A 25,766-nucleotide genomic window follows, 5' to 3' on the forward strand; every position below is an offset into this window, starting at 1 on the left:
GCAGATTTGTCGGCAGGGAACCTGCGGTATGAAAATGTGGAGCAATTTCTGTGTTGCATCGTCAGTGTAAGCATGCAGCGACAACATTAAATTGGCAACGGTGCATCAGTTACAAGATAATGGACACCAGTGGACGGAATCAGACTGTTGGAGATATGTCTGCTGGGAGCCATTAGTATGCAATCGTGAGGCAATTTCTGTGTGGCATCATCAGAATGATGGTGCGGGGACTGCAGTAAGGTGGCAGCTGTGCATCAGTTACAAGCTACTAGAGTACTGAGGGCAGTATTAGTCTGTTGGAGGTACATTTGCAGACAGACAGTAGTATGCTATTGTGAAGCAATATCTGCATCACATTCTTAGTCTGAGGCACTTTAGTAAAGTGGAAGCGGTGCTTCAGTTACAAGCTTCTAGAAACTTGAGGGTAGTACTACTCCCGTGGAGATACGTCGGCAGGTGGGCTGTAGTATGCAAACGTGAAGCAATTTCTTTGTCGCATCATCAGTGTGAGAAGGTGGGGAATACACTAAAGTGGCGGTGGTGCATTAGTTACAAGCTACTACGGTCCTGAGGGCGGTATTAATTTCTTCGAGATACCCAGCATAGAGACTGTAGTATGCAACCGTGAGGCAATTTCTTTGTGCATCATCGATGTGAGAATGTGGGGCCTACAGTAAAGTGGCTGCGGTGCAAAATTTACAAGATATAGATACCTGTGGGTGGTATTAGACTCTCGGAGATTGGTCAGCAGGGAACCTGTGGTATTCAATCGAGGAGCAAATTCTATGTTGCATCATCAGTATGAGTATATGGGGACAACAGGAAATTCGCAACGGTGCATCAGTTACAAGATATTAGAGATCAGTGGGGGGTATTATTCTCTCGGAGATACGTCAGAAGCAAACCTGCAGTATGCAATCGCGAAGCAACTTCTGTGTCACATCGTAAGTGTGAGGGTGTGGGGACTACAGTAACATTTCGGAGGTGCAAAAGTTACAAGATAATAGAGACCTGTGTGTGGTAATAGCTCTCGGAGATACTTCGGCTAGGAGCACGTAGTACGCAATAGCGAAACTATTTCTGTGTCATATTGTCACTGTTAGGGTGCAGGGACTACAATAAAGTTGCAGCGGTGCATCAGTTACAAGTTACTAGAGACCAGAGGCTGGTATTAGTCTCTTGGAGATATGTCGTTTGGGAGCCTACGGTATGCAATCACGAGGCAATTTCTTTGCCGCATTGTTCATGTGAGGTGTGGGGACTACATTAAAGTTTCGGTGGTGCAAAAATTATAATAAAGATACCAGAGACATTTTGTCATATTAGTCTCTCGGAGATACGTTGACTGGGAGCCTTTGCCATACAATCGCAAAGAAATTTCTGTGTCGCATTGTGAATGTGAGGATGGAGGGACAATAGTAAATTGGCAGTGGTGCATAAGTTACAAGATAATAGAGACCAATGGGCATTTTTACTCTTTTGGAGAGCCTGTAGTATGCAATCGCAAGTCAATTTGTATGTCGCATCATCAGTGTGAGGATGTAGGGACTACAGTAATGTGGCAGCATTGCATCAGTTACAAGTTACTAGAAACCTGAGGGTGGTATTAGTCCCTTGGAGATACATCAGTAGCAACCCTGTAGTATGAAATTGCGAATCAATTTCTGCATCGCATCGTCAGAGAGAGGGTGCAGTGACTACAGTAAAGTGGCAGCAATGCATCAGTTACAAGCTACTAGAGAGCTGACGGTGGTATTAGTGCCTTGGAAATAAGTTGGCAGGGAGTCTGTAGTATGTAAATGTGCAGCAATTTGTTTGTCGCATTTTCAGTGTGATGATTTAAGGACTACAGTAAAGCATCAGCGATGCAAAAGTTTAAAGATAATAGAAAACTGTGAGTGGTATTATTCTCCCGGAAATTCATTAACGGGGACTCTGCAGTATGCAATTATGAAGCTATTTCTGTGTCGCAGTGTCAGTGCAAGGATGCAGGGACAACAACAAACTGGCAACAGTGCATCAGTTAGTAGATAATAGAGACATGTGAGCGATATTAATCTCATGCATATAAGCGGAAGTGAGCATCTAGTAAACAAACACGACACAATTTTTTTTTGTAGCATCATCAGAGTGAAGGGCTGGGGACTACACTAATGTGCGATCAGTGCATTAGTTGCAACCACTAGAGTCCTGAGGGTGGTATTAGTCTCTTGCAGATACGTTAGCAGAGATAAAGTAACATGCAAATGCGAAGAAATTTCTGTGTCGCATCGTCAGTGTGAGGGTGCGGGGACAACAGTAAATTGGCAATGGTAAATTCATTTACAAAATACTAAAGTCCTGAGTGTGGTACTATTATCTTGGAGATACGTTGGCAGGGAGAATGTAGTATGCAATCATGAAGTATTTCCCGAGAAACATAGTCAGTATGAGGATGTGGGAACTACAGTGATGTGGCAGTAGTGCAACAGTTATGAGCTACTAGAGACCAGAGGCTGGTATCAGTCAGTTGGAGATATGTCAGAAGGGTCACGGTAGTATGCAATTGCAAAGCAATTTCTGTGTTGCATTGACAGTGTGAGGTTGCAGGGACTACAGTAAAGTCTCAGTGGTGCATCAGTTACAAGGTACTAGAAACTTGAGGGTGGTATTACTCCCTTGAAGATACGTCGGCATGGAGCCTATGGTACAGAAACGCAAACCAATTTTTTTTGTTGCATCATAATGGTGAGGGCATGGGGACCACAGTAAAGTGGTGACGGTGGAAGAGTTGCGAGATAATAGCGAACTGTGGGTGGCGTTAGTCTATTGGAGATACATCAGTAGGGAGCATGTAGTATGCAATCACGAAGCAATTACTGTGTCGCATCATCAGTGTTAGGGTGGAGGGACTACAGGAAGGTGGCAGCGGTGAATCAGTTACCACTACTAGGGTCCTGAGGGTGGTATAACTGTATTGGATATACATCAGGAGGGAGACTGTAGATTGAAATTGCGAAGCAATTTCTGTGTCGCATCGTCAGTGTTAGAGTGCAGGGACTACAGAAAAGTGGCAGCGATGCATCAGTTACAAGCTAGTAAAGACCTGAAGGCGGTATTAGCCCCTTGCAGATATGTCAGCAGGGAGCCTGTAGTATAGAAACACAAAGCAATTTCTTTGTCACATGGTAATTGTGAGGGTGTGGGGACTACAGTACAGTGGCGGCAGTGGAAAAACTGGAAGATAATAGAGAACTGTGGGTGTTGTGAGTCTCTTGGAGATTCATCAGCAGGGATCCTGTAGTATGCAATCACAAAGCAATTTTTGTGTCACATCATCGGTGTTAGGGTGGAGGGACTACATTAAAGTGGCGGCGGTGCAAAAATTACTAGGTATTAGAGAGAATGGGCTTAATGTGGATTGCAGAGTTAGCACAGTTTTCACTGAGAAGTGTTAATTTATACGGGTCAAAGACCAGGCATTGAACCTCATAACGGGCAACATCTACTTTGCTGATGGTGAGGAGAGCTACACAGAAGTCTGCACAAAAACTAGAACAGAATTCACTGGGCTCGTGAACACAATGTCTGGAGATACAGTGGAATAGCTCTCCTGACACGGCAGGGGTAAGGCTTGAAATGCTGCTCTTCGCACGCCACGATACAGCCAGGGTGATATGCAGGTATCTCCTCAGTGAATGTGAGGCTACTACTAGATGTTTAGCTCTCAATCTCCCTAATAAGGGACCCCCCCCCCCCCTCTTTTAATTGCCTGTCCTGAAAAGTAAAAAATGCCTCCAATTCACACTGGTTTGGTGCAGCTTTGCATGCAGCCTATAGCTATACAAGCATCTTCATCTCTATATACCCTACCTCCATTGGAATATACTTAACTGTATGGGAGCCTTGGTCTACCTCTGATTTTTATCCCTTACACTTCCTTCTTGTATCAAATTACTCTGATGCGTCAGTATCTGCCCTTCCATGTAATCACTTTAGTCAATCTGTCATACGCTTTTCTCTCAAATTATTCATCATATGCAGCAATTAAGATCTACTCACGTAACCTTGAGCCATATTCTGTAGCACTTATTTGATAAGCATTCATGCGTATAATAATGAGCAAAAAAAATTGTCTGTGGTCCCGAGGTCATGCATTGAGTGGTGTAAAGTGATAAAGAAATATCAATTGATAGTAGTTGCCACAGCAACTATTGCACCGACATATTGTGATGATACTTGTAACAGCCTAAAAATAACAGTGCAGTGATTGGTCACAAATAAAGCATCTAATGTGCATAGCACTTCAAAATAATTTGCACTGCATTTTGGATGAACATTTGTAGATGTTAAGAGTAAATAATTTTGGCTTATCTCTTGTTTAGACACTGTCCTCTTCCAGTTTAGTTTGTGCTGAAATTTTAATAAAATTAATAGAAAATTCCATCAGACCAGGCTTTCATCACATTGGCTACATTAAGTTTTGATGAAAACAATGTCTGGAAATAGTGGCAAATGAGTTGAAACTAAAAGTATGTAGTGGTGATTTGTAGTTAATTCACAGATGACTAATTGCAACAGTGGTAACAACAAAAAAATGAATTTCTGCACAAAGTAAGAAGAAAATATTCCATTCCAGCTCATTGCATATAATGAATTACTCAGAAAAACTTTTGAGTAATCCTCGAGCCTACTTACAATGTTTGTATTCAGCATTGTATTGGTTAAGCTGTTTCAAAAATAAAGTGATGTGGTCGTAAAAGGTACACTTTTTCCTATTGGAATTAGACAAAGAGAAGTAATTAAAAGTTCTCTGCATTTCAAAGCAGATACCACTATCCAGAGATTCATAATTTTATTGTGCTTCATTGGGATTTTTAAATGCTGCAGTTGTCACCTGTTACTCCTCGACACCTGGTGTTCAAAGAATGTGGCTACAAGTCCCTCGCAGTGCCACTGAGATGCACACTTCTATTTGCACCTCTTTTAGACATGAAAAGGAAAAAATAATGTCAAAATAATCTTATCAGCTTACATGAAGTTTAAAAATGTAAACCTTTGATGTTCATGTTTCTGACAATAGGAGTACCAATATAGTATCAGTAATGAACATTGCAAATACAAGAAAAATTAAATGGTAGATGTTGAGTAGATGTCGCCTTCCAGCAGCATATTCTTTTGTCTCAACTGTTTACCGGGGTTTCCCTCCCATGTATTATTATACCTGACAAACACATTCAGCAAGCGTTTCCTAACACTGTATTGATAAAGAAATTTAACTTTCAGGAAAGCTGTTCTTGCTATTCACAAGCTACATTTTACATCTTCTGTACTTCTGACATTGCCCGTTACTTAACTATCCTTTCTTCATTCTGAACCTAACCCCCTCATATCATTAGACTTTATTCATCTACCTTGTTTTACCTTTAGTCTTAAAGCCTGTGCACAAGAAAGTATTCATCACTGTTTTTGAATATTTGCCATCTGATGGAATTGAACTGTCATTTAAATATTTTATTTTCCTTTTTCACATTTTAGTTTTTCTTGCATTTACAGACTAAAATGTGTGGTTTACAGCTGATTTCTCCTTTAAAATTGCTCCCTTTCACCTTCCCTTCATGTATTTTATCTTTTAACTGTGCAGTCTGTTTACTGTAAGCTGAAAGATAACTGTAGAATTTGAATAGTTTTATAGCATCAGTTGCCACAAAGTAACCCTTAACTTGGCATTGGCACCACCAGTCTGCATGTAATTTTTCAATATAACTGAGACAAGAATTTTTCATAAAGCACTGCCAGATATGCAAGACAAGTCTTGAATATGTGGTAACAGTGAAGTGTTGAAACATCAGATGATAAAGCAGAAATTGTGTTGGTTTCTCCGCAGGTGCTAAAAGTTTAATTTTGTTCTTGAGGGAATGGAAAATGCAGTGGAACTTCAAGTATTGGTTTGCAGTCAATAAAGAGTAAGACATGTAAATTTCAGTTGGGATTGCCTTTATGAAACTAGGTTAAAGAAAACCAATTAAACTTTAATGCTTGAGTATTAGCTTGATACAAAGACTACATTAAGTTCTTCTGTACTATATATATATATATATATATATATATATATATATATATATATATATATATATATATATATATATATATATATATACACACACACACACACACAAAGATGGAATAGTTAAACTGTCTGTTTAAAATAAGATCCACAAGGTATTTTAGTTAAATATCGACATCACATTACACCTTCTTCCCCTTTTAAATTATTTCCTCGCCCAAAGGATTACTCTAAAAAATGAAACCTTAGATGGCAGTGAAAGAATGCATAACAACATTCAAAATGCCAAAACTGCAAAATTTCTTGATGTTTCTCATCTTCATTGGCCATTCAGGTAGTTGACTATCCCCTTTAGGCAGTCTGTATGGTGTTAGCTTTCCAAAACTTAATGTGACATAAAGATGTCTCCTGATGAACTCAAACCACTGCATGCTGCTGAAGTGCCTCTACAATAAAAAATTTTGCGCCAATAGACAATGTTCCGTGTATAAAAATGACACCTGTGTAGAATTAAAATGTAACCTTAAACATAAACTACTGATGCATTTCCCCATTTGTAGATAAGGATATTGAAAGCTTGGAACTTCAAATGCTTATGGGGGGTGGGTGGGGGTTTGTTGAACAAAATTATGTACCCTCACATAAGTTTTCCAAGAGCACACATTTTCCATTTACTGAACAGATAAGTTTTGTATCTTTTTTACATGTATTTAGTTCTTGTAAGTGAATTTCAAATAGGCTACCAATGAAAAACGCATTTGCACCACCTGCCAATGTTGTGTAAATTGTGAACAATTTTGAGTTCTTTCAAAATTGCTACAGTAAAGTATCATCAAAACAGGTAAGTTTAGCCATAATTTTTGTAATTCAAATTTATTCAATTTTCCACAATTTATGAAATTTGTGGCCAACATACTCCTGATGGCGAAATGTTTTGATAACACTTCTGAAGAAGGTATTAAGACACCAGTCACCGTTGACCACATTGATCTGTTACGCTTTCCTTAGTCACGCCTGTAATAGGAACAAACTGCTCCTAATTTAACCAGTCAGCATCTAGTCAGTATCAGCACATGTGAACTGGTGTAATGGTTCAAACATTCATGTAGTTTCATTGTTTTTGCATGTTCCTTGGATTATATTTGCAACACTGGCCATGATGAAGAACATCAGTGCAATCAGAAGATAAATTTCCTCTGTGAAAACGGGGTAAGGCTTTGAGATGTATCATCGCTTGTACTCGGTAAGGTCCTTCGTACTTTAGGAAAAATGTGTGTGTCTCCCTCTTCAGGGCAGAGCTCTGAAGATGCTGTCTTACTAGAACCAGGTCATCGACCTTGTATTGAGGTTTGATAGCTTTCTCATTATGTCTGTTTACTCATTGTCGTGCCCTTTCAACTAAGTTCTTAGAAACTATTGTCTGATTAAGTCTGTAATCCACAGAAGGTTGTCCCGGCCAAGTAAAACATTTAATAAGGGATTCTCCCACAAAGGGTTTGAATGTTACTTCCAAAGGTGTTAATCCAATTGATAAATGTGGTAATTCATTTAAAATAAGCTCAATGTCTTTAACTTTCAATGTCCTTGATGTATGTTTTTCATGGTAATAGGTGCGGCACAATTTCCCAATTTCTTTCATAACCCTTTCACACGGATTGGAAGATGGATTATAGTTGGAGATTAATACTTGGCGAATGTCTTCCCACACTAAAATTTCTTTAAATTCATTACTGACAAACTGTTGTCCATTGATTGAAATAAATAGTTTTGGTTTGCCTACCTCGAGAAAGCATTGTTGCAGACAGTGAATCATGGTTGGTGTATTTGCTTTCTAAATAAGATGCACGTTAACATACTTCGACCAACACTCTATGACGGCAAAAATGTACGATACTCCTCCCTTCCCTTTCGGAATTGGTCTGAAAAAATCCGCTGCGGTAAGATCATGAAATGTCTTAGGAATGATTGGATACATTTTGTACGTAACATGAGTGTTACTCTCTTTTACCTTGTGGCATGTTTCACAAGCTCTAATTAAAGATGCTACTTTATGTCTTAGTTTCTTAAAATAATAGAACTTATTCATGTGAGTGATACATTTCTTTACTCCAAAGTGTCCATATCCAGTATGAACATACCACACCATCTCGTCCTCCATTCAACATCGGGATGCATAAACGCCACTGTCGAGATGTTATACTGTCTCTACAAAATAAATTATGCCCTATAATTTTCCACCTTCCTGCTTGATTAAGAGGTAAGGAATTCTTGTTACACACAGCACATATTTCTGTAAAGTAGGGATCATGATGGATGTTTTCGGTTATTCTTTGAGCCATTTCTTGTACCCTGTTGTGCGGATATTCTACTGTCATAAAATTAATCACAAAAATTACGCTGGGTCCTTCCATATGTTTTAACTCTTTCATGTCCACATGCAATCTAGACAAAGTGTCAGGTACAATATTTTCAGAACCTTTTACATACATTATTTTAATGTCATATTCCTGAAGGAACATCATCTACCGCATTAATCTACTATGTAATAACCGACTAATTAAAAAAGATAAGAGCCTGATGATCTGTATATACATGGATTTCTGTTCCCCATACTAGTGTTTGGAATTTTTGGATACTCCATACTACTGGTAATAGTTCTTTTTCTGTGGCTGTGTGGTTTAATCATGTTTGTTAAGACTCCAGCTAGCAAAAGCTGTAGACTGGTGATTTGTACTTTCCAGGCGCCTCTCTCCTTGGAAAAGTTCTGCTGCTATACCATAGTCGGACGCATGGACGCATCTGTTGATATTTTAAATGGCTCACCCATAACTGGATGGTGTAATACAGGTGATTCTACCAGCGCTCTTTTTACATTTTCAAACACATCATTGGCCTCTTGGTCCCAAATCCATGGTATTCCCTTCCTTAACAAACGTAAAAATCTTGGGTCGCTCAGCTCTTGACTTCGTATATATCGTCTATAGTATCCAATCATTCCAATAAATCCCTTCAATTGTATTATATATCTAGGGGGTGGACACTCGTTAATGGCCTCTATATGTTCCAGATCAGGCTTAATTCCCTGTACTCTTACAATATGCCCTAAAAATTTAAGCTCTTGCCTCACAAAGTGCGAATTGGGCAATTTTACTGTAATATCTTTTCCTTTAAACCTTTTCAGGGTTTTACTCAACGTCAGGCAATGCTCTTCCCAGGTAGATGTGATTACTAGTGTATCATTTACATGTATTATTAAATCCTTTGACAATTCCGTTCCTAATGCCTCGTCCAGCGCATGTATAAATACATATACTGAGATATTTATCCCGAATGGTAACAATTAAAATGATATGATTTTCCATCAAATATAAATGCTGTATATTTCTTTGATTCAGGATGTAACCAAATTTGCCAATATCCAACAGTCACGCCCATCATGCTAAAATACTTTGCTTTCTCAAATTTGGACAATAATTCATCGATGTTAATGGGTCTTTCTCGTTCTGTCTCTATATGCTTATTCAAAGTACGTGCATCTAGTACTAACCGCACACCTCCTGTAGCCTTTTTTACTACTACCACGGGGTTATTCAAGATGCTAGAGCTGCGTTCTATAATGTTATTGTCAATCATCTTGTCAATTTCTTCCTTAACTGCTTCTTTTAGACTTACCGGTATTGGATATGGCCTACAGAAAAATTGAGTACTATCTTTGATTTTAAATTTACATACATAATCGCTAATACTACTGGGATGATCGGAAAATACTTCTCCATAGCGCATCAGAACTTTATATAAATCTAGTTTTTGTTCATTGGTTAATATTGGCAATTCATTTACTTTGCCCTGTACGTCAACACGATGTGACACATAACTTACCTCTTCAATCTCTGGTGACAATTGTGCTGTCACTGTTAATCGTAAACACTGATTCTCAATTGTTTGTTACCAATATAGCCATCTGTCGCAAACGGTAAACAATATTTGTAGTCACCTTTACCAAAATACAGAAGATTCTCCTCAAAATTTAATATGACGTTAAATTCTGATAGCAAATTAGGCCAAACAACACATCCCTATTGATATTTTATATATACTAACAGTGTCTGACGAAATGGAATATTCTCAATATTGCAGTTCACCTGGGTCTCGTGTTTTAAAACTTTGCTCTTTGTTCAAGGAATACTGGCTGTATACACTCCTGTTACTGGTAATAGTGGTAAGTGATGTTTAGTTCATAATTTGCTAAATAAAGCGCTAGAAATAAGTGACACTTCACTCCCAGAATCTATAAATATGTTAACTTCAAAATCCTCTACTTTTTCCATTATTATTGGTTGTGGATTAATGGTAGTTAAGCTCAGTTCTCCACTAACAACCATTCTTTGGTTGGTATTTTATGTGTGAAATTAACATACTTATTATGGACTAGGCCTCCTAATGTATTTCTATGACTTGGGCCCTAGCCCTGGATCCAGATAGCACTACGTTTTCCTCATTATCGGTAATCACTGGTTGGTTACTGAATTGAAGTATTACATTACCACTTTGTACTTTATTACTGCTTGGTAAAAATTCTTGCGATGTCACTGGGCCTATATTCAAAGTTGGATGCTTCTTTTGGTAATTACCATTACCATTACTCCTATTACATTGGTGTACTCTAGCAAAATTAGCCTCATGTTTTCTAAAATTATTACTACTATTCCTTATATAAGTCTGATTTTCATTGTGGTGTATGCTCCCGTTACAGTACTTGTTCAAAGCATCAAGTGCGTACACAAAAGACAACAGTTCTTCTACAGCTTTCCACCCACTACACAATATATCTTTCCTGGCATAAATGGGTAAACGTCTTATTAAAATTTGAACTAATCCTTCTTCCTCCATGAGCTTATCTAAGTACTTCGAACATATTAAATGCCAGTCGAAATACTTTCTCATCGTACCCCACACACTGTTATAATCATTAGGGTCCCACAAATCAGATATTAAGTTTTCCTGGGTGCTTGCCCAGGATGAAAAGTTCTCGATGTTCACTGTGCCCCACTCTGAAGCTTCTCCTGAAAGGTACCCTACTGCAAATTCGATCTTTTTTGAATCTTCCTAGTTTATCGGCAAGGCTTGGTTAAACCATTTCAGAAAATGAGTAGGATGCACCTCTCCATCTGGCTTAAACTTTGGCAACTGTCTGGATAGTCCAGAATTTGCCCCCGTTGTAAATCTGTCATTACTTCACTAGTTAACGCTACGCTGGGAAAAGTCACTCTATTATCTACTTTGTCCTGCATAAGTTTGAATTCTTTCCATAAATTATATATGCCTCTCTTAATATAATTAAGTTCCGAAGCTAAATTTTGAGAAACGTTGTCGGAGGTTACCATTGCATCAACTTTTCTATAGAGTCTTCTACCTGTTCCTCCAGATTACTGATATTTATTATGTCTGAAGCGGTTAGTTTCTCTTAAAATTTCTTTCCAAATTATCAACTCGCATGTTAATGCCTGCGATTTGCGACTGGACTATATGAATTAGTTAGTCCTGCTTCTCAACACTTTAAAGGAAAGTGTGTAATCTTTGTTTTACAGCATTAAATGTAAAATTGCATACACTTTGAAATGATCCTAACTTTTCACCAAGTTCAGCTTCTCCATTATTACATTTGTCTTCAATATCGAATTCTGACTTCTGAAATTGGTCATTCTGCTTTTGGTTAAGGTCAATAAACACTTGATTCATCTGGATAGTCAAGGAATTACTTAATTCATTTTTTAAATCTAATAGCAAACTCTCCATTCTATCATTTAAGGCCTCGAATTTAGAACTAACCCTTCTTCCTCCATGAGCTTATCTAAGTACTTCGAACATATTAAATGCCAGTCGAAATACTCTCTCATCGTACCCCACACACTGTTATAATCCTTAGGGTCCCACAAATCAGATATTAATTTTTCCTGGGTGCTTCCAGTTTTTCACTTAGAGTTGCTGAATCTGCCTTCTGGTCATCTACACTCCTGAAAATTGAAATAAGAACACCGTGAATTCATTGTCCCAGGAAGGGGAAACTTTATTGACACATTCCTGGGGTCAGATACATCACATGATCACACTGACAGAACCACAGGCACATAGACACAGGCAACAGAGCATGCACAATGTCGGCACTAGTACAGTGTATATCCACCTTTCGCAGCAATGCAGGCTGCTATTCTCCCATGGAGACGATCGTAGAGATGCTGGATGTAGTCCTGTGGAATGGCTTGCCATGCCATTTCCACCTGGCGCCTCAGTTGGATCAGCGTTCGTGCTGGACGTGCAGACCGCGTGAGACGACGCTTCATCCAGTCCCAAACATGCTCAAAGGGGGGCAGATCCGGAGATCTTGCTGGCCAGGGTAGTTGACTTACACCTTCTAGAGCACGTTGGGTGGCACGGGATACATGCGGACGTGCATTGTCCTGTTGGAACAGCAAGTTCCCTTGCCGGTCTAGGAATGGTAGAACGATGGGTTCGATGACGGTTTGGATGTACCGTGCACTATTCAGTGTCCCCTCGACGATCACCAGTGGTGTACGGCCAGTGTAGGAGATCGCTCCCCACACCATGATGCCGGGTGTTGGCCCTGTGTGCCTCGGTCGTATGCAGTCCTGATTGTGGCGCTCACCTGCACGGCGCCAAACACGCATACGACCATCATTGGCACTAAGGCAGAAGCGATTCTCATCGCCGAAGACGACACGTCTCCATTCGTCCCTCCATTCACGCCTGTCGCGACACCACTGGAGGCGGGCTGCACGATGTTGGGGCTTGAGCGGAAGACGGCCTAACGGTGTGCGGGACCGTAGCCCAGCTTCATGGAGACGGTTGCGAATGGTCCTCGTCGATACCCCAGGAGCAACAGTGTCCCTAATTTGCTGGGAAGTGGCGGTGCGGTCCCCTACGGCACTGCGTAGGATCCTACGGTCTTGGCGTGCATCCGTGCGTCGCTGCGGTCCAGTCCCAGGTCGACGGGCACGTGCACCTTCCGCCGACCACTGGCGACAACATCGATGTACTGTGGAGACCTCACGCCCCACGTGTTGAGCAATTCGGCGGTACGTCCACCCGGCCTCCCGCATGCCCACTATACGCCCTCGCTCAAAGTCCGTCAACTGCACATACGGTTCACGTCCACGCTGTCGCGGCATGCTACCAGTGTTAAAGACTGCGATGGAGCTCCGTATGCCACGGCAAACTGGCTGACACTGACGGCGGCGGTGCACAAATGCTGCGCAGCTAGCGCCATTCGACGGCCAACACTGCGGTTCCTGGTGTGTCCGCTGTGCCGTGCGTGTGATCATTGCTTGTACAGCCCTCTCACAGTGTCCGGAGCAAGTATGGTGGGTCTGACACACCGGTGTCAATGTGTTCTTTTTTCCATTTCCAGGAGTGTAATTTAGCATTCAACTGAGTATTCACTGAGTCTAACCTGTGACTTAAAGTAGTCATTTGCGCATTTTAAGCTTTGGTTAAATTTACTACTTCAGACCAGTCAGGCATTTCCCTACTCACTGTCATGGCCATGGCTGGTTCTGATATTTCCCAAATTTTCTGAGTATTATCCACATCCTTCTTACTTTTAGATCTAGTGATAATTAAAAAAATTCACCTCTGAGTATAATAACTATACTAACAGTCTATTATTGAACAGTGTCCTTAACTTCACACTCAAATAGTTATTGTCTTTCGCTCAACCAGCGTAGAGTTTTAGGCTGCGCCGGTGTGGAATCAGCGCTGGTGAACTGGACAGGCACCGGCAGTGTCGAAGGTCGGTTTCAGCATCACTGCCGGTGAACGGATTTGTAGTCAGCACCGGTGAGCAGCAGCTGACACCATTGGCATCGGTTGCTGGTTACGGCATCCACATTCCTGCGATGTGTATGAGGGCTGCTTACTCTCCACACCGGATCTTCATAGTCGAATAGATCTCATCGTAACTCTTCTTAGTCTAAACTGTTCAGATTTTCCTTACATCTTGTCTTGTATGGTATTTATTAATGTTCACCCTTTTTTACCATTTATGCAGAATCCAACTCTGTAAAACAATTTCCTTGTCTTGTTACTAGTGGTTGCTATGGCAACTCACAATATCTTCTCATCTCGATTTCGTTTCAAAATTCCTCTTTCTTTGAGCCCCGATCACGTCGGTCGCCACGTTCTAACGGTTTCGGTGACAAGAGAAGCGACGCAAAACTGGATTGCGAACTTCACACTTCTCTTACTGCAGTTGACTTACTTGGAGTATTTAGCTGAGCCTCTTCTCCGGATACACAGCTGCGTCGATCTCCACAACTTCTCCGAAGAAATAATGCTGGTTAGAGGAATTAAAAAACACACTTTCTCTTGAAATAATTTGGTACCCTCATAATACTTTAAGTTCAGATATATTTTCATTTCCACAAGTTTCACATAATCATACAAACTCTTGCAAGTCACCTGCATTGTTAACCATTAGATACTATTAAATAAAATTACAATGTGGTGGGTTTAATAACCACCAGATATTTAAGACAGGTCTTGCTTCTAGCAAGTCTAACACCAAGATTAAGTAAGAGTCTCTAGACAAACCACGTTTCAGTTGTCTATAACAACTACAATTATTCAACCACCAAGGAATAACACGTAATTACTCCTCGTGCTTTCCATACAGATTCTACGGCGTGAGCGGCAAACTCTTGTCAGCGTCGCTCGTCTGACGCAGCTCCTGTCCTCCCACGACCAACGTCCATCCTGCATACACAGACACGTGTTGCGCAGTAAAAAGACTCTCTCTCACACTTATCTTTAAAACATCGCATGTTTGAGGTAGCAGCAGGTCGAGTGGTTCCAGAATTTATGTGGAAATTCTAGAAGTGGCCAACCGTGTGCTCCTCGGTTTTGCTCTCACATCAGTTTACTTTTTGGTGCACGAAGCGTCATTTTGCAGTGGCTGCGGAGGACACGTGCCGCATAGTGCTGACGGCTGTGAGGGGAGTTGCGCTGCTGCTGAACAACCCGTGCCACCAGAGGAAAGGCGGCTGCAGCCACCTGTGCCTGATGAGGCGGCAGAAGCAGTTGAGGTTTGTGGGACAACAGCTTCTGAGACTTAGATTCAAAATCTGGATCTGCTTCTTAAAAGTAACTCGGAAATATTAAGGGGCGCTTTTTACGAATAGTAAATCTTTGTTAGAAAGAAACAGTTTTCTCATTGACAAAAACATGAAATGAGTGGTCAATAAAACTTAGTAGCAAACATTCCAGATAAAATTATATATAAGTGGCAATTTCATGATGAAAACTACCCATGAACTTTATAAATCCAGAAAGTGCACACGGCTATAAAAAAGTGAAATGAGTAGCATGTTAATCCAGGGTGCATACACCCAGGCAACCAAAAAATCTGGTAAAAAAAAAAGGAATTTTTTTTTAGAATATGGGAATTTTTCATTTAGTTTTCAGTTAAATTTCTGTTTGTTGGTAACAACCAATACTTCAACAACAACAAAATTACTTTAGCCACTACCATAGGATAATCCTGTAGCAATAAAACATAAGAGAATAACACAAAAACAAAACTTTAATTGCAAAGAAAATGTGCCATTTATTACAAGAAAACAATGTGCACACAAAAGCATCTGCTGACAGCAAAATGCCAAAGGCTTCACGATGACTACAAAATACTTAGTAACAACAAACTGCTTGCCGTGAGACTGACAGAACAGAGCAGAAGTTTTTATGACCAGTGTTTTTCCTTTCCACAGGTATGCCACCTGAAGGAGAAGCTCCGTGCTGTCGTGGTGGCGGCCGAATGTGGCAGCAGGATTGGCAACATCACAGTCGATATACTCGTTTGTGAGTATACGAGAAGAAAGGGTAAATGTGCTGTCAGGTCTCACAATTTCTGTAGATTGAGAATTAAAAAATTTCTTAAGACTTTCAAACTGGTGACAAAAAGTTACTCCAGTCTCATTTCTCCATTAGGAAAAGTAGGTAACTTTCTTGTAGCTCAACTTGAGGTGATTAGTGGGTTACCAGTGTTGTTAGCCTTCTTACATGAAGTGTACTTTATTCTTCACAATTTGCCCTACGTTTAGTGGGATCATTTTTTTACCCTAGTCAGCTGTTCTCGAAACCCACCCGAGTGCAAAAATACTTTTTGTCCATTTATTGGAGATGGAACACTTGCGTGTTGCTCCAGCAGCCAGAGGCGGCGAAAAGCTCACATGTTCAGTAGTCTTCGTTGTGTGTGTCTGTGACTCAACATCTCTGCCATACAGTGAGCAGCATCCTACCCTTTTCGTAATACATCAGAGTCCCGCTAATCTGAACACTGGTAATCCGAATGTTCGGAATAGAAGGGAGAACCGATAGAGGTACTCGGGGTACACTCCGCCACACACCGTCAGGTGGCTTGCGGAGTATGGACGTAGATGTAGATGAAAAATGTTGATTTGAGTACAGAAAACTGTGCGGTAAAACGCTGTACGTAGACACTATTTTCATTTACGCAGTACAGTAAACGTGTATTAGGAAAATTGGCACGAAAACATTAGGTCTAAACAATGCATAACAATGAAAGAAAAGCTGTCAAATTTACTAAAATACAGTGGACATTTTACCCCTACTTTTTAGATGACAAAAACTCGATCACTGTTTTTTGGCGTAATAAAGACAGTTCGGTAGATGACGCACAGTCGCGCCGTCATCTCGTGAACGTCAAATCGGCAGGTGTAGCAGTGGGCTGTTGCTCCAAATAACGTAACACGAGGTCAAGGGCTATTGCTGCGTCACTGTCTGGCACCGGCTCTCCTTTGTCCCTTTCGGGCACATTGCCACTTCTGTCACAGCAGTCCACTTCTTCCTGGTCTCGAGTCACAGCAGCAACAAAATTAGCGTCAGTAAGGTTGTGCCCCATCCGCTGCCACACACTCGTCTATGTCTCCTTCACTAGCTTCTTCACATCCGGGGATTGTCGGTATCATTTGTAGTAGATTTTCCATTCCACTTTCAACTAGGTTGTCCCGAAACTCGAGAGATGTTCACAGTTTTCTCCACTATTTTCTCAGTGTATTTTCCGAAATATTCTGTTGTGCCTCAGTGGCCCAATAAACGACATCCTTCACATTGGTCTTTTTATTTTGTACACTAAAGGAATGCTATAATCTTGGATCAGCATTCTTAAAAATTGTTTCCTGCAAATGGTTGCAGTGCGTCCTGGTCCATCGACTGTAGAAGTGGTGTAACATTCAGCGGCAGAAACTTCGGCACAGTTTCTCCGTCACGTAATTCCTCAGTGCTGGGGTGAGATAAATGATTTTCCTTAGTAAACCGTCGAACAGAGGGAACAGACTGGCCGTGAAACCATTATGAGCAGCTTATCGTCCATCTGTGCTTTTTCTGGTTGCAATAATATACGGGCAGGGACTTCATGTTGCAGTTTTTAAAGGTTCTGGGCCTAGCAGATTTGCTGATCAGCATTAAAGGCAGCTTGTGATTACCAGCAGCATTGCTGCATACTAATAAAGTTACACGCTCTTTGCCCATTTTAAAACCAGGAGCACGGTCTTCTGCTTTTGATGCCAGGCTTTTTGTTGGCAATGCGCCATAATTAAGGCCAGTCTCGTCAGCATTATATATTTGTTGGGGAGAATACTTTCCCTCTCTCTTCATTTTTTCAAACTCACCCAAGTATTCCTTCACTGCATCATGGTCAGAAGAAAGATTCTCTCCAGTAATTGTTAGCTGACGGATTCTAAGACTTTTTTGAATCTGTCCAACCGTCCTGTATTCGCACTAAAAGACTCATCACCATTCGTTAACTTGTTCAGGTAAACAGCCGTCTCCTGAACCAGAGCTCCACTCAAAGAAGTTCCCCTTTCTCTTTCCTGCGTAAACCAAAGGGAAAGAGCTTCATCCACTTAATCATACTAGGACTGTTTCAAAATCTGCTGAATTTTGAGTGTTTTTCCCGAAGATGTTGCATAGAACTGTTCAAGCTATACTCGGTTCTTCTTCCAATCACAAATGGTTGCTTTACAACACCCAGTTCCTTTGCCAGTTTAGATAAATTCTCATCATACTCTATCCGCTCCAAAGCATTCAGTTTTTCTTTGAGAGTTGTCAGTGCACGTTTCCGTTTACTCATGACGAAAATACATATACCACTCCACCTGAACGAATACAGTACAGCAGTTACGTGTGCCAGGGATCGATAACTAACATAACCAAGCACTTTGCGAGCCAGCTGACAGTGCACTGACCTCAGACACTACAAAGGTCTCAACAATGCACAACAACAAGGGCAGGGAGTGAGGGTGAGACATTGTTCCCACACTTGCTCCCATTTGTTACCATGGTGTACCCACTTATCTGCTTGGTATACTTCATTCTAGAAACTCATCACCGTAATTCTGGCTAATCCGAACAAATCGGTAATCCGAACAAGGTCCGGTCCCAACTAGTTCGGATTAATGGGACTCTACTGTATTGTTATTATTCCTTCCTGGATTTTCCATTGTTTCATTGTGATTCCAAAGTCCATGATTTAGTGTAGGATTTTGAGTTTTAAGGAGATTGTAATATTTTTGGTATCAATATCTTGTTGGGACAGAAATTTTCCCTTAACTTTTAAATTTTATATGATTAGTGGAATAGTTAAATTCTTTCACTCATTGATTTGTCGAAAAGTGAGTTGCACAGGCTACAGAAGCTGATCAAGATCTCAACATTTTGCTAACATATATTTGCACATATTTCCCTCACTCACTCAATAGCATAAAGAACTCTGTCGTGCGCTGATACTTTGCACGTTGGCATAACCTCACTGTACAGAAAGGAGTAATTTTTGTTCAAAATGACAGTGGACAGTCGTGTGTTGATCTCTAAAGCTTTGTAAAAAGAAGTGTTGCAGTTTTCACCAATGACACTGGGGGATCGTTTGTATGAACCAGTTAGCACGTCGACACTGTACTTGGCAGGGTATGGACACCAAATAGAACAGATGACGTTACAGTGTCATGTGTGTGTGGAAAATCAGTCTGTTCTGCCACAAAAATTCTCTGCTTGGCCTACATCACAATCACCACGGCAATGTGTTACATAGACTTTGCGGGACCTTTTTGGAACACTGGCTGGTTAGTTGTGGTTGACTCGTATAGCAAGTTTCCTTTCGCTGTGCCAATGAACTCTACAACGTTACATACCATAATTCAGGTGTTGTCATCAATTTTTTGCCTCGAAGGTTTACCTGAAGTTATAGTGTCAGACAATGGCGTTCGGTTCACGTCAAATGAATCTGAAACATTCTGTGAATGAAATAGCATACAGCACCCCACTAGTGCACTGTTCCATCCACAGTCAAACGGAGAAGCGGAATGTTTTGTCAGAATCTTCAAGCAGCAGATGGCCAAACTGCGCTCTGCACACATCAGGTATCAAGCATTGCAACTGTTTCTCACCTCATATCGTTCGCACCCACGAGATGGACCGTCGCCAGCGTAACTGCTTCACGGCCACCGCAATCGCTCCACCTGCTCTACCCCCCTCAGCATTTGGTGCTGAAGGAAGGCCACAAGTACCACTTCGTGCCACATGATATTGTCCTTTACAGGGTTTTTAGCAGTGGGCGCAAGGCGAGATAGTCCGTCGACTTTTCGATTGCACGTATCTCACTTACGGTCCAGATGGCTTGCAGTGCCAACATCAAAATCGACTTCACCTCTGTCATGTGCACAATGACTTTGCAGTGTCTCTTTCCCCAGATTCATGGTTCCAAGAACAGTGAGGCCACAGGAACTGCCAGAGAGTGTCCTCATTACTCTGCAGGACAACCCCATGGAGACGGAGCGTTCGCCTCCTCTCATCCTACCGATGAAGCTGGACCTGCCCACACTGCAGCAGTCTTCATCTGGTTCCTGGCATCACGAGGTGGACGCGTACACTCAGGAACCTTTTTCCGGGGGACGTTTCCGCCAGAGCACAGGCCGGATGGCGGGGTACGACCAGAACCTTGATGTCCCCTGCAGCCACAGCTACTGCTCCCGCAAGGTGCCCACCCTCCTGCCTCCCCTGCCGTGGTCGCACTTCCTGAATGACGACGGTGTGTTGCTTTGGGGGGGGGGGGGGGGGTTATGTTCCGGGGTATCGACAAACGCCAGCACGAAGATGACGTCAGCCAATAGCCCGCTGACTAGGGCTGCACCACGACAGGAGCGGTCTCTACAAGAAGATAATATAAGCGCTGCTCCTGCCAGCCTCGGCCGCACAATACTAGATCGGCAAGGTAGCAGACCGCACAGTACTAGCAGAGAGCACTACGGCAGTAATGACAGGTGATCCATATCAATTGCTTAGATTGACCTTGTATGCAGCAAAGGACTTCGATTTTTTGCATGTCGCCCATCGCTTGCGACACCATTGTAAATTGAAAGTTATGTATTGTCAAACTTTTTTACGGTAATAAAAACTATTAATGTGATTTGCTTGAATTGTTGAATAGCTATCCGAGAATGCAGCATCCTTTAGGCACCCTATAAGCGATGAGTGAGCAGGATCCCTCACTCAGTGTACCTAGTGACTGAACTGTGGTAATGTTCCTACGTACTTTTGCACCCAGTCATAACACAAATACGTGACTTCTTGGGGAGATTCATTTCCATAATGTGTGAGGTCATCCAACTTATCTCTCTGACTTCCTTCACAATACACATTAAAAAACTTGTATGATTGATGCAGTTTATATAATTTGAAGCACGTGAACTAGCTGCAGCAGAATACTTTGAAAGGATTGTTTCTCCCTCCTGAGACTCTGCTTTCATGTTCAGTTGTCTTTGCATGGCATTTGTTACATTTAAAAAATTAAAAAGGTGTCTTCTCACATATCCCAAATATATGATATTTTTTCCCACACAATAAGGGTTACTTGTATTCAATATTGCCATCGTCTCTTTTTCAATGATTACAAATAAAACACACTACTTTTGCTTCCGTTCTGTAGACCAGAAAAGCATAGAACCACAGTCCCCACAGGGTTAAGATAAATAGTGCACATATATGGAGCAACTGATGCTATTTACGCATGAAGACTGTGATATACTAATGTTTGTGGTGATACAGCCCTCCTGTGCAGCTATTACAGAAGTTCGATATGGTACAGTGTTATACTGCCTCGTTAATCAAAATGAATACAGAATGAAATTTCACTCTACAGCGGAGTGTGCACTGATATGAAACTTCCTGGCAGATTAAAACTGTGTGCCGGACCGAGACTCGAACTCGGGACCTTTGCCTTTTGCGAGCAAGTGCTCTACCAACTGAGCTACCCAAGCACGACTCACGCCCCTTCCTTTCTTCCAGGAGTGCCAGTTCTGCAAGGTTCACAGGAGAGCTTCTGTGAAGTTTGGAAGGTAGGAGATGAGGTACTGGCAGAATTAAAGCTGTGAAGACGGGGTGTGAGTCGTGCTTGGGTAGCTCAGTCGGTAGAGCACTTGCCTGCGAAAGGCAAAGGTCCCGAGTTCGAGTCTTGGTCCGACACACAGTTTTAATCTGCCAGGAAGTTTCAAAATGAATATGCTGTCACACAGCAAGTATCACTTTTAAAATGTGAACATAAGACTTTCATTTTGAAAAAATAAAAATTGATCTTTGCATGAACTTTCCAGAAGTATACACTACATCTAATTATCACAGCATAGAAATTAATCACTATATTTAACTCAAATGTTAGTCTAAGCATCCACTACAAGGAAGAAGACACAACTATCATGAAAATTATATTTTGTTCCTCGAATATTCTTTTACCAGTCTCCCATGAAAAGACTCTTTGAGATTTCACAAAAATGGATTTCTGACTTCTCACAGAATTTGAAGTACAAATAATAATAATAATAATAATAATAATAATAATAATGTTGCTGATGATAACAATAATAATAATAATAATAATATCTTAGTATGCACCCTGTTTCTCACATACACATAACAGCTTAACTCCCATTATGGAACTGCAGTTCGCCCATCAGCAATAGGTACATATAAAACATACATATGTAGCAAGTTACACCCTTTACACCTGCTAAACAAGAACCACTCAGGATCTGATATTGGAAGGCAATCATTTAAAGAAAGACTGTGGTCATCAGCTCCAGTGCACTTAGTTTCAAAGATATGAATGTCCATCACTGAAATGAAATTGTAAAGAATGGACACAAACAGATGACACACACAGAAAATGAGAGAATTTTCATAGAAATATTCCTAATAAATCCATAAAAATCCAAAATCAACCACTATCTGTGCTTTACATTCCATTGGGGTATATGTCAGTATAAGACATATGGAAATGAATTCTCCAAACCCAGCTGTAGTAAGGTAACATATACATATTTTTTTTAATATTCTACATGACAGACCTGATTCGGCCTACTGTCAGTATGAAGTGACCTGTGAAATTAACATTGGTAGGTTTATCTATACGTCAGTTGTGATTGTTTTATGTTTACATTTGTATTGGTACTTGCGTCTAATTAGAAGTGATGACTATATTGCATTTATAGTAATTTTTTCCGTCGTTTCTTGGTAAGTATAATACTTTTTGTTGTTATGAAATATAAAATATATGTTTTTTCAGATGTTCAGATAATTGAAGTTTACAGTTCTTTACTACGATGTTATATGTTTACGAAGTATATACAACTTATCAGAGATGATGTTACATTGCATTGTTCTTACTTTCCTTTAAATTTTATCTATGGTCTGTGTAAGTTTTGTTAACCATATGACTATTTCGTTTTGCATTCTATTTGGGCAATGAAGTTTTTGAGATAGTATTTATGTTTAAAATCTGTGTGTTCATTTAGAATTTTGTGCAGATATTTCCTTGTATGAATATAAATCTCCAGTTCTTTGAGAATGTTAACAGTAAGTCCTTTCAGTATTTTGTGTAACTGTATATACTTTGAAAACACACAGCATCATAGTAAAGAACTGTGAAACTTGAACTGTCAAAATATCTGACAAACGTATATTTTATGTTTCCTAACAATAAAAGTATTATACTTATCAGGAAGTGACCAAATATATATAAAACACACACACACACACACACACACACACACACACACACACTCACTCACTCTACAGATGTAATATGGCCATCACTTCCAACTAGATGTAAGTACCAATGCAAATGTAAACATAAAACAGCCATGATTTATTTATAGATAATCTTACCATTGTTATCTTTGCAGGTCATGTGATAATGGCAATAAGCCGAGACAGGCCTGTTGTGTAAGATATTAAAAATAATATTACCTTATTGTAGCTAGTTTTGGAGCATTCATTCTCATTATCTGTGCATTAACACTTTAAACTCAAGTGCAGTTGAGATCCACAGTTAGCATGCCACTTGTCTTTTGTTCCATTCACACCCCTGATCCAGTTTGAGACGATCACTGACATCTAAAACTGTGAAAAATCCGACATACCATTTGCCCTCTTTTCCTTCTCATATATAGTTTTCCAGCATTTTCCTTAAACACTCAAGTCAATTTGTTATCAGCTTTGATATGTTACCGCCATCTCTTCAAAACTTTCTAATGTGTTTGGCAACCAATCTTATATTGCTATTATCTGTAACACACATAGCTTTTAGTTAAAAACATTTAAATATATCACACTGCAGGTCCAGCAAACCTGAAGGATTTGTAGCTACATCATTTCATCTTCACTTTTTTTTCCCCCATCAATCCATCAAATTTATTTCAGCTCTCTCTCTCTCTCTCTCTCTCTCTCTCTCTCTCTCTCCACACACACACACACACACACACACACACACACACACACACACACACACACAGAGAGAGAGAGAGAGAGAGAGAGAGAGAGAGAGAGAGAGAGAGAGAGAGAGAGAGAGAGCCGGAGGGGGGGGGGGGGGAGAATATTGTATCCACGACACCATTCATACAGCACCATTCGTTGAATTTTAATTAAAATAGCTAATTCGTGTATATTGTTTTCAAATGAAATTATCACAAAAATTTCTTAGTGAAATAATTGTAAAACGCGCAAAAATGAATGAACTTATAAACTTCCAGCACATGCTCAAAAATATTTCAGAAATATTACATTATAGTGAACTTAACAGGCAATTGAATACTTCATTTATGGATATTGTACTATACATTTTTTATCACAGAACATCCATTGACATAACAAAACAACATTTATATGGAAAAAAAGATAAAAACCAGTAAAACAGAACACTCATGTACACATGGATAAACAAATCCAAAATCATTTAAAAAGTAGAACAGAGAGAGAGAGAACTTTAAGAAACTAATGAATACCAAAAGGATTTTTTTACAGAAACCATACAGACAACAGATAAATAATCAAGTGGAAGAGGCCAGCACAGTCAGTTAGGATATAAGATTCTAGCTGCTGTTGCTGCTGCTGCTGTCGTCGTCGATGTTACTGCCGCAGCTGGGTAGTTTGGGCTGTTGGGATCATACATTGGCGGAATGCTGTAGTTGTTTCCTGTTGCAGCCTGTAAAAAATTTCACACAAATACATATAATTACAAAAATCTCTGATTACAAAGTACAAAATAATTACAGACTGTGGAACACCTGTTTAATGGTGTTGGTAAATACAGCACATTTTCTGCTTAGATTGCCATCTTCCTGAAAAAGCCATATTCAGTTTTGTGCCTACAATACATATAGTATAATCAAACAAGGAAAGGAAGAAAGTTTTGCCAAACATTTTGTACAATAAAAATATTTTTCAGGGTTTAGCTTACACACAAGATACGTTATACATAACGAGACTGTAAACTCGACAAATTATTTGTGTATCAGCTTCATGTATCACCTTCAAAGTACCAGAGTGTCTCTTTCTGAAGGGGAGGAAGACAATGCATGTTCAGATGGTTATCAAAGTGTCACTATACCAGCCATATAAGGAGGGTCAGGGTATTAAGGAACACTTAGCTATCTAACTTTATTCGACATGGCACCAACTGGACTGTGCTAAAGGTGAAATAAAAAATGGTAATAATTGTAAGCCATGTTATAAAAAAGTCCGGAAAGGTATTCGCAGCAAATGTTGTAAATGGTGATTTTGTGAAAATTGTTGCAAAATAAACACAAAATTGGTAACAGTGGACTACTTGTGGTCATGTAATACCTACGTAATGGAAATGCGTGAAAAAAAGTATCTAAACATTATCAGAGACAAGGATTCAATAATTCGAGTGTTGCAAAGTGATACTGAAGTGTTACAAATAAAATATGCTGCTTTAGAACACAGATGCAAAATTCTGAGGAACAGCAACAGCTTGAAAGTGGGTGGAAATATGTGTTTCGAAACACTTTTCTCACATATACACAAAAAATGTAATGCGTCTACAAAATAAAATAGGAATGGACAAATTAGAAAAAAATGTGTAAGAATAGTAGAGACACAAATTCAAAATTTAACCAATAAATAAATTTTACGTTTAAGAATGTAGAAGACCACACTGTTGTATTAAACTCTATGTCTAAAAATACGAAATCTGCATAGAACAGTTCTCCCACCACAAAACATACATGCCCCATGAACTTAAAGTCAAAATATTTGGGGACAGTCATGCACGCAATGTTTCAAACTTTGTATCAAACTCTCCTACAGAAATTGTGAGTGTCTCAGCTGCATGTTAGGC

General features: G+C 40.1%; 1 protein-coding gene across 1 annotated transcript in view; it reads right to left on the reverse strand.

Moving 5' to 3' along the window:
- Positions 1-21,821: 21,821 nt before the first annotated feature.
- Positions 21,822-25,766, reverse strand: part of LOC124556598 (protein transport protein Sec16A-like) — a 233,192-nt gene continuing 229,247 nt past the window's right edge. The window contains exon 28 of the mRNA XM_047130565.1: positions 21,822-24,608. Coding sequence (XP_046986521.1) covers positions 24,477-24,608 — 132 coding nt within the window. The 3' untranslated portion in view covers positions 21,822-24,476. The remainder of the gene's footprint in view (positions 24,609-25,766) is intronic.

This window comes from Schistocerca americana, chromosome X (assembly GCF_021461395.2).
Source record: "Schistocerca americana isolate TAMUIC-IGC-003095 chromosome X, iqSchAmer2.1, whole genome shotgun sequence".
In the NCBI taxonomy this organism is placed as follows: domain Eukaryota; kingdom Metazoa; phylum Arthropoda; class Insecta; order Orthoptera; family Acrididae; genus Schistocerca; species Schistocerca americana.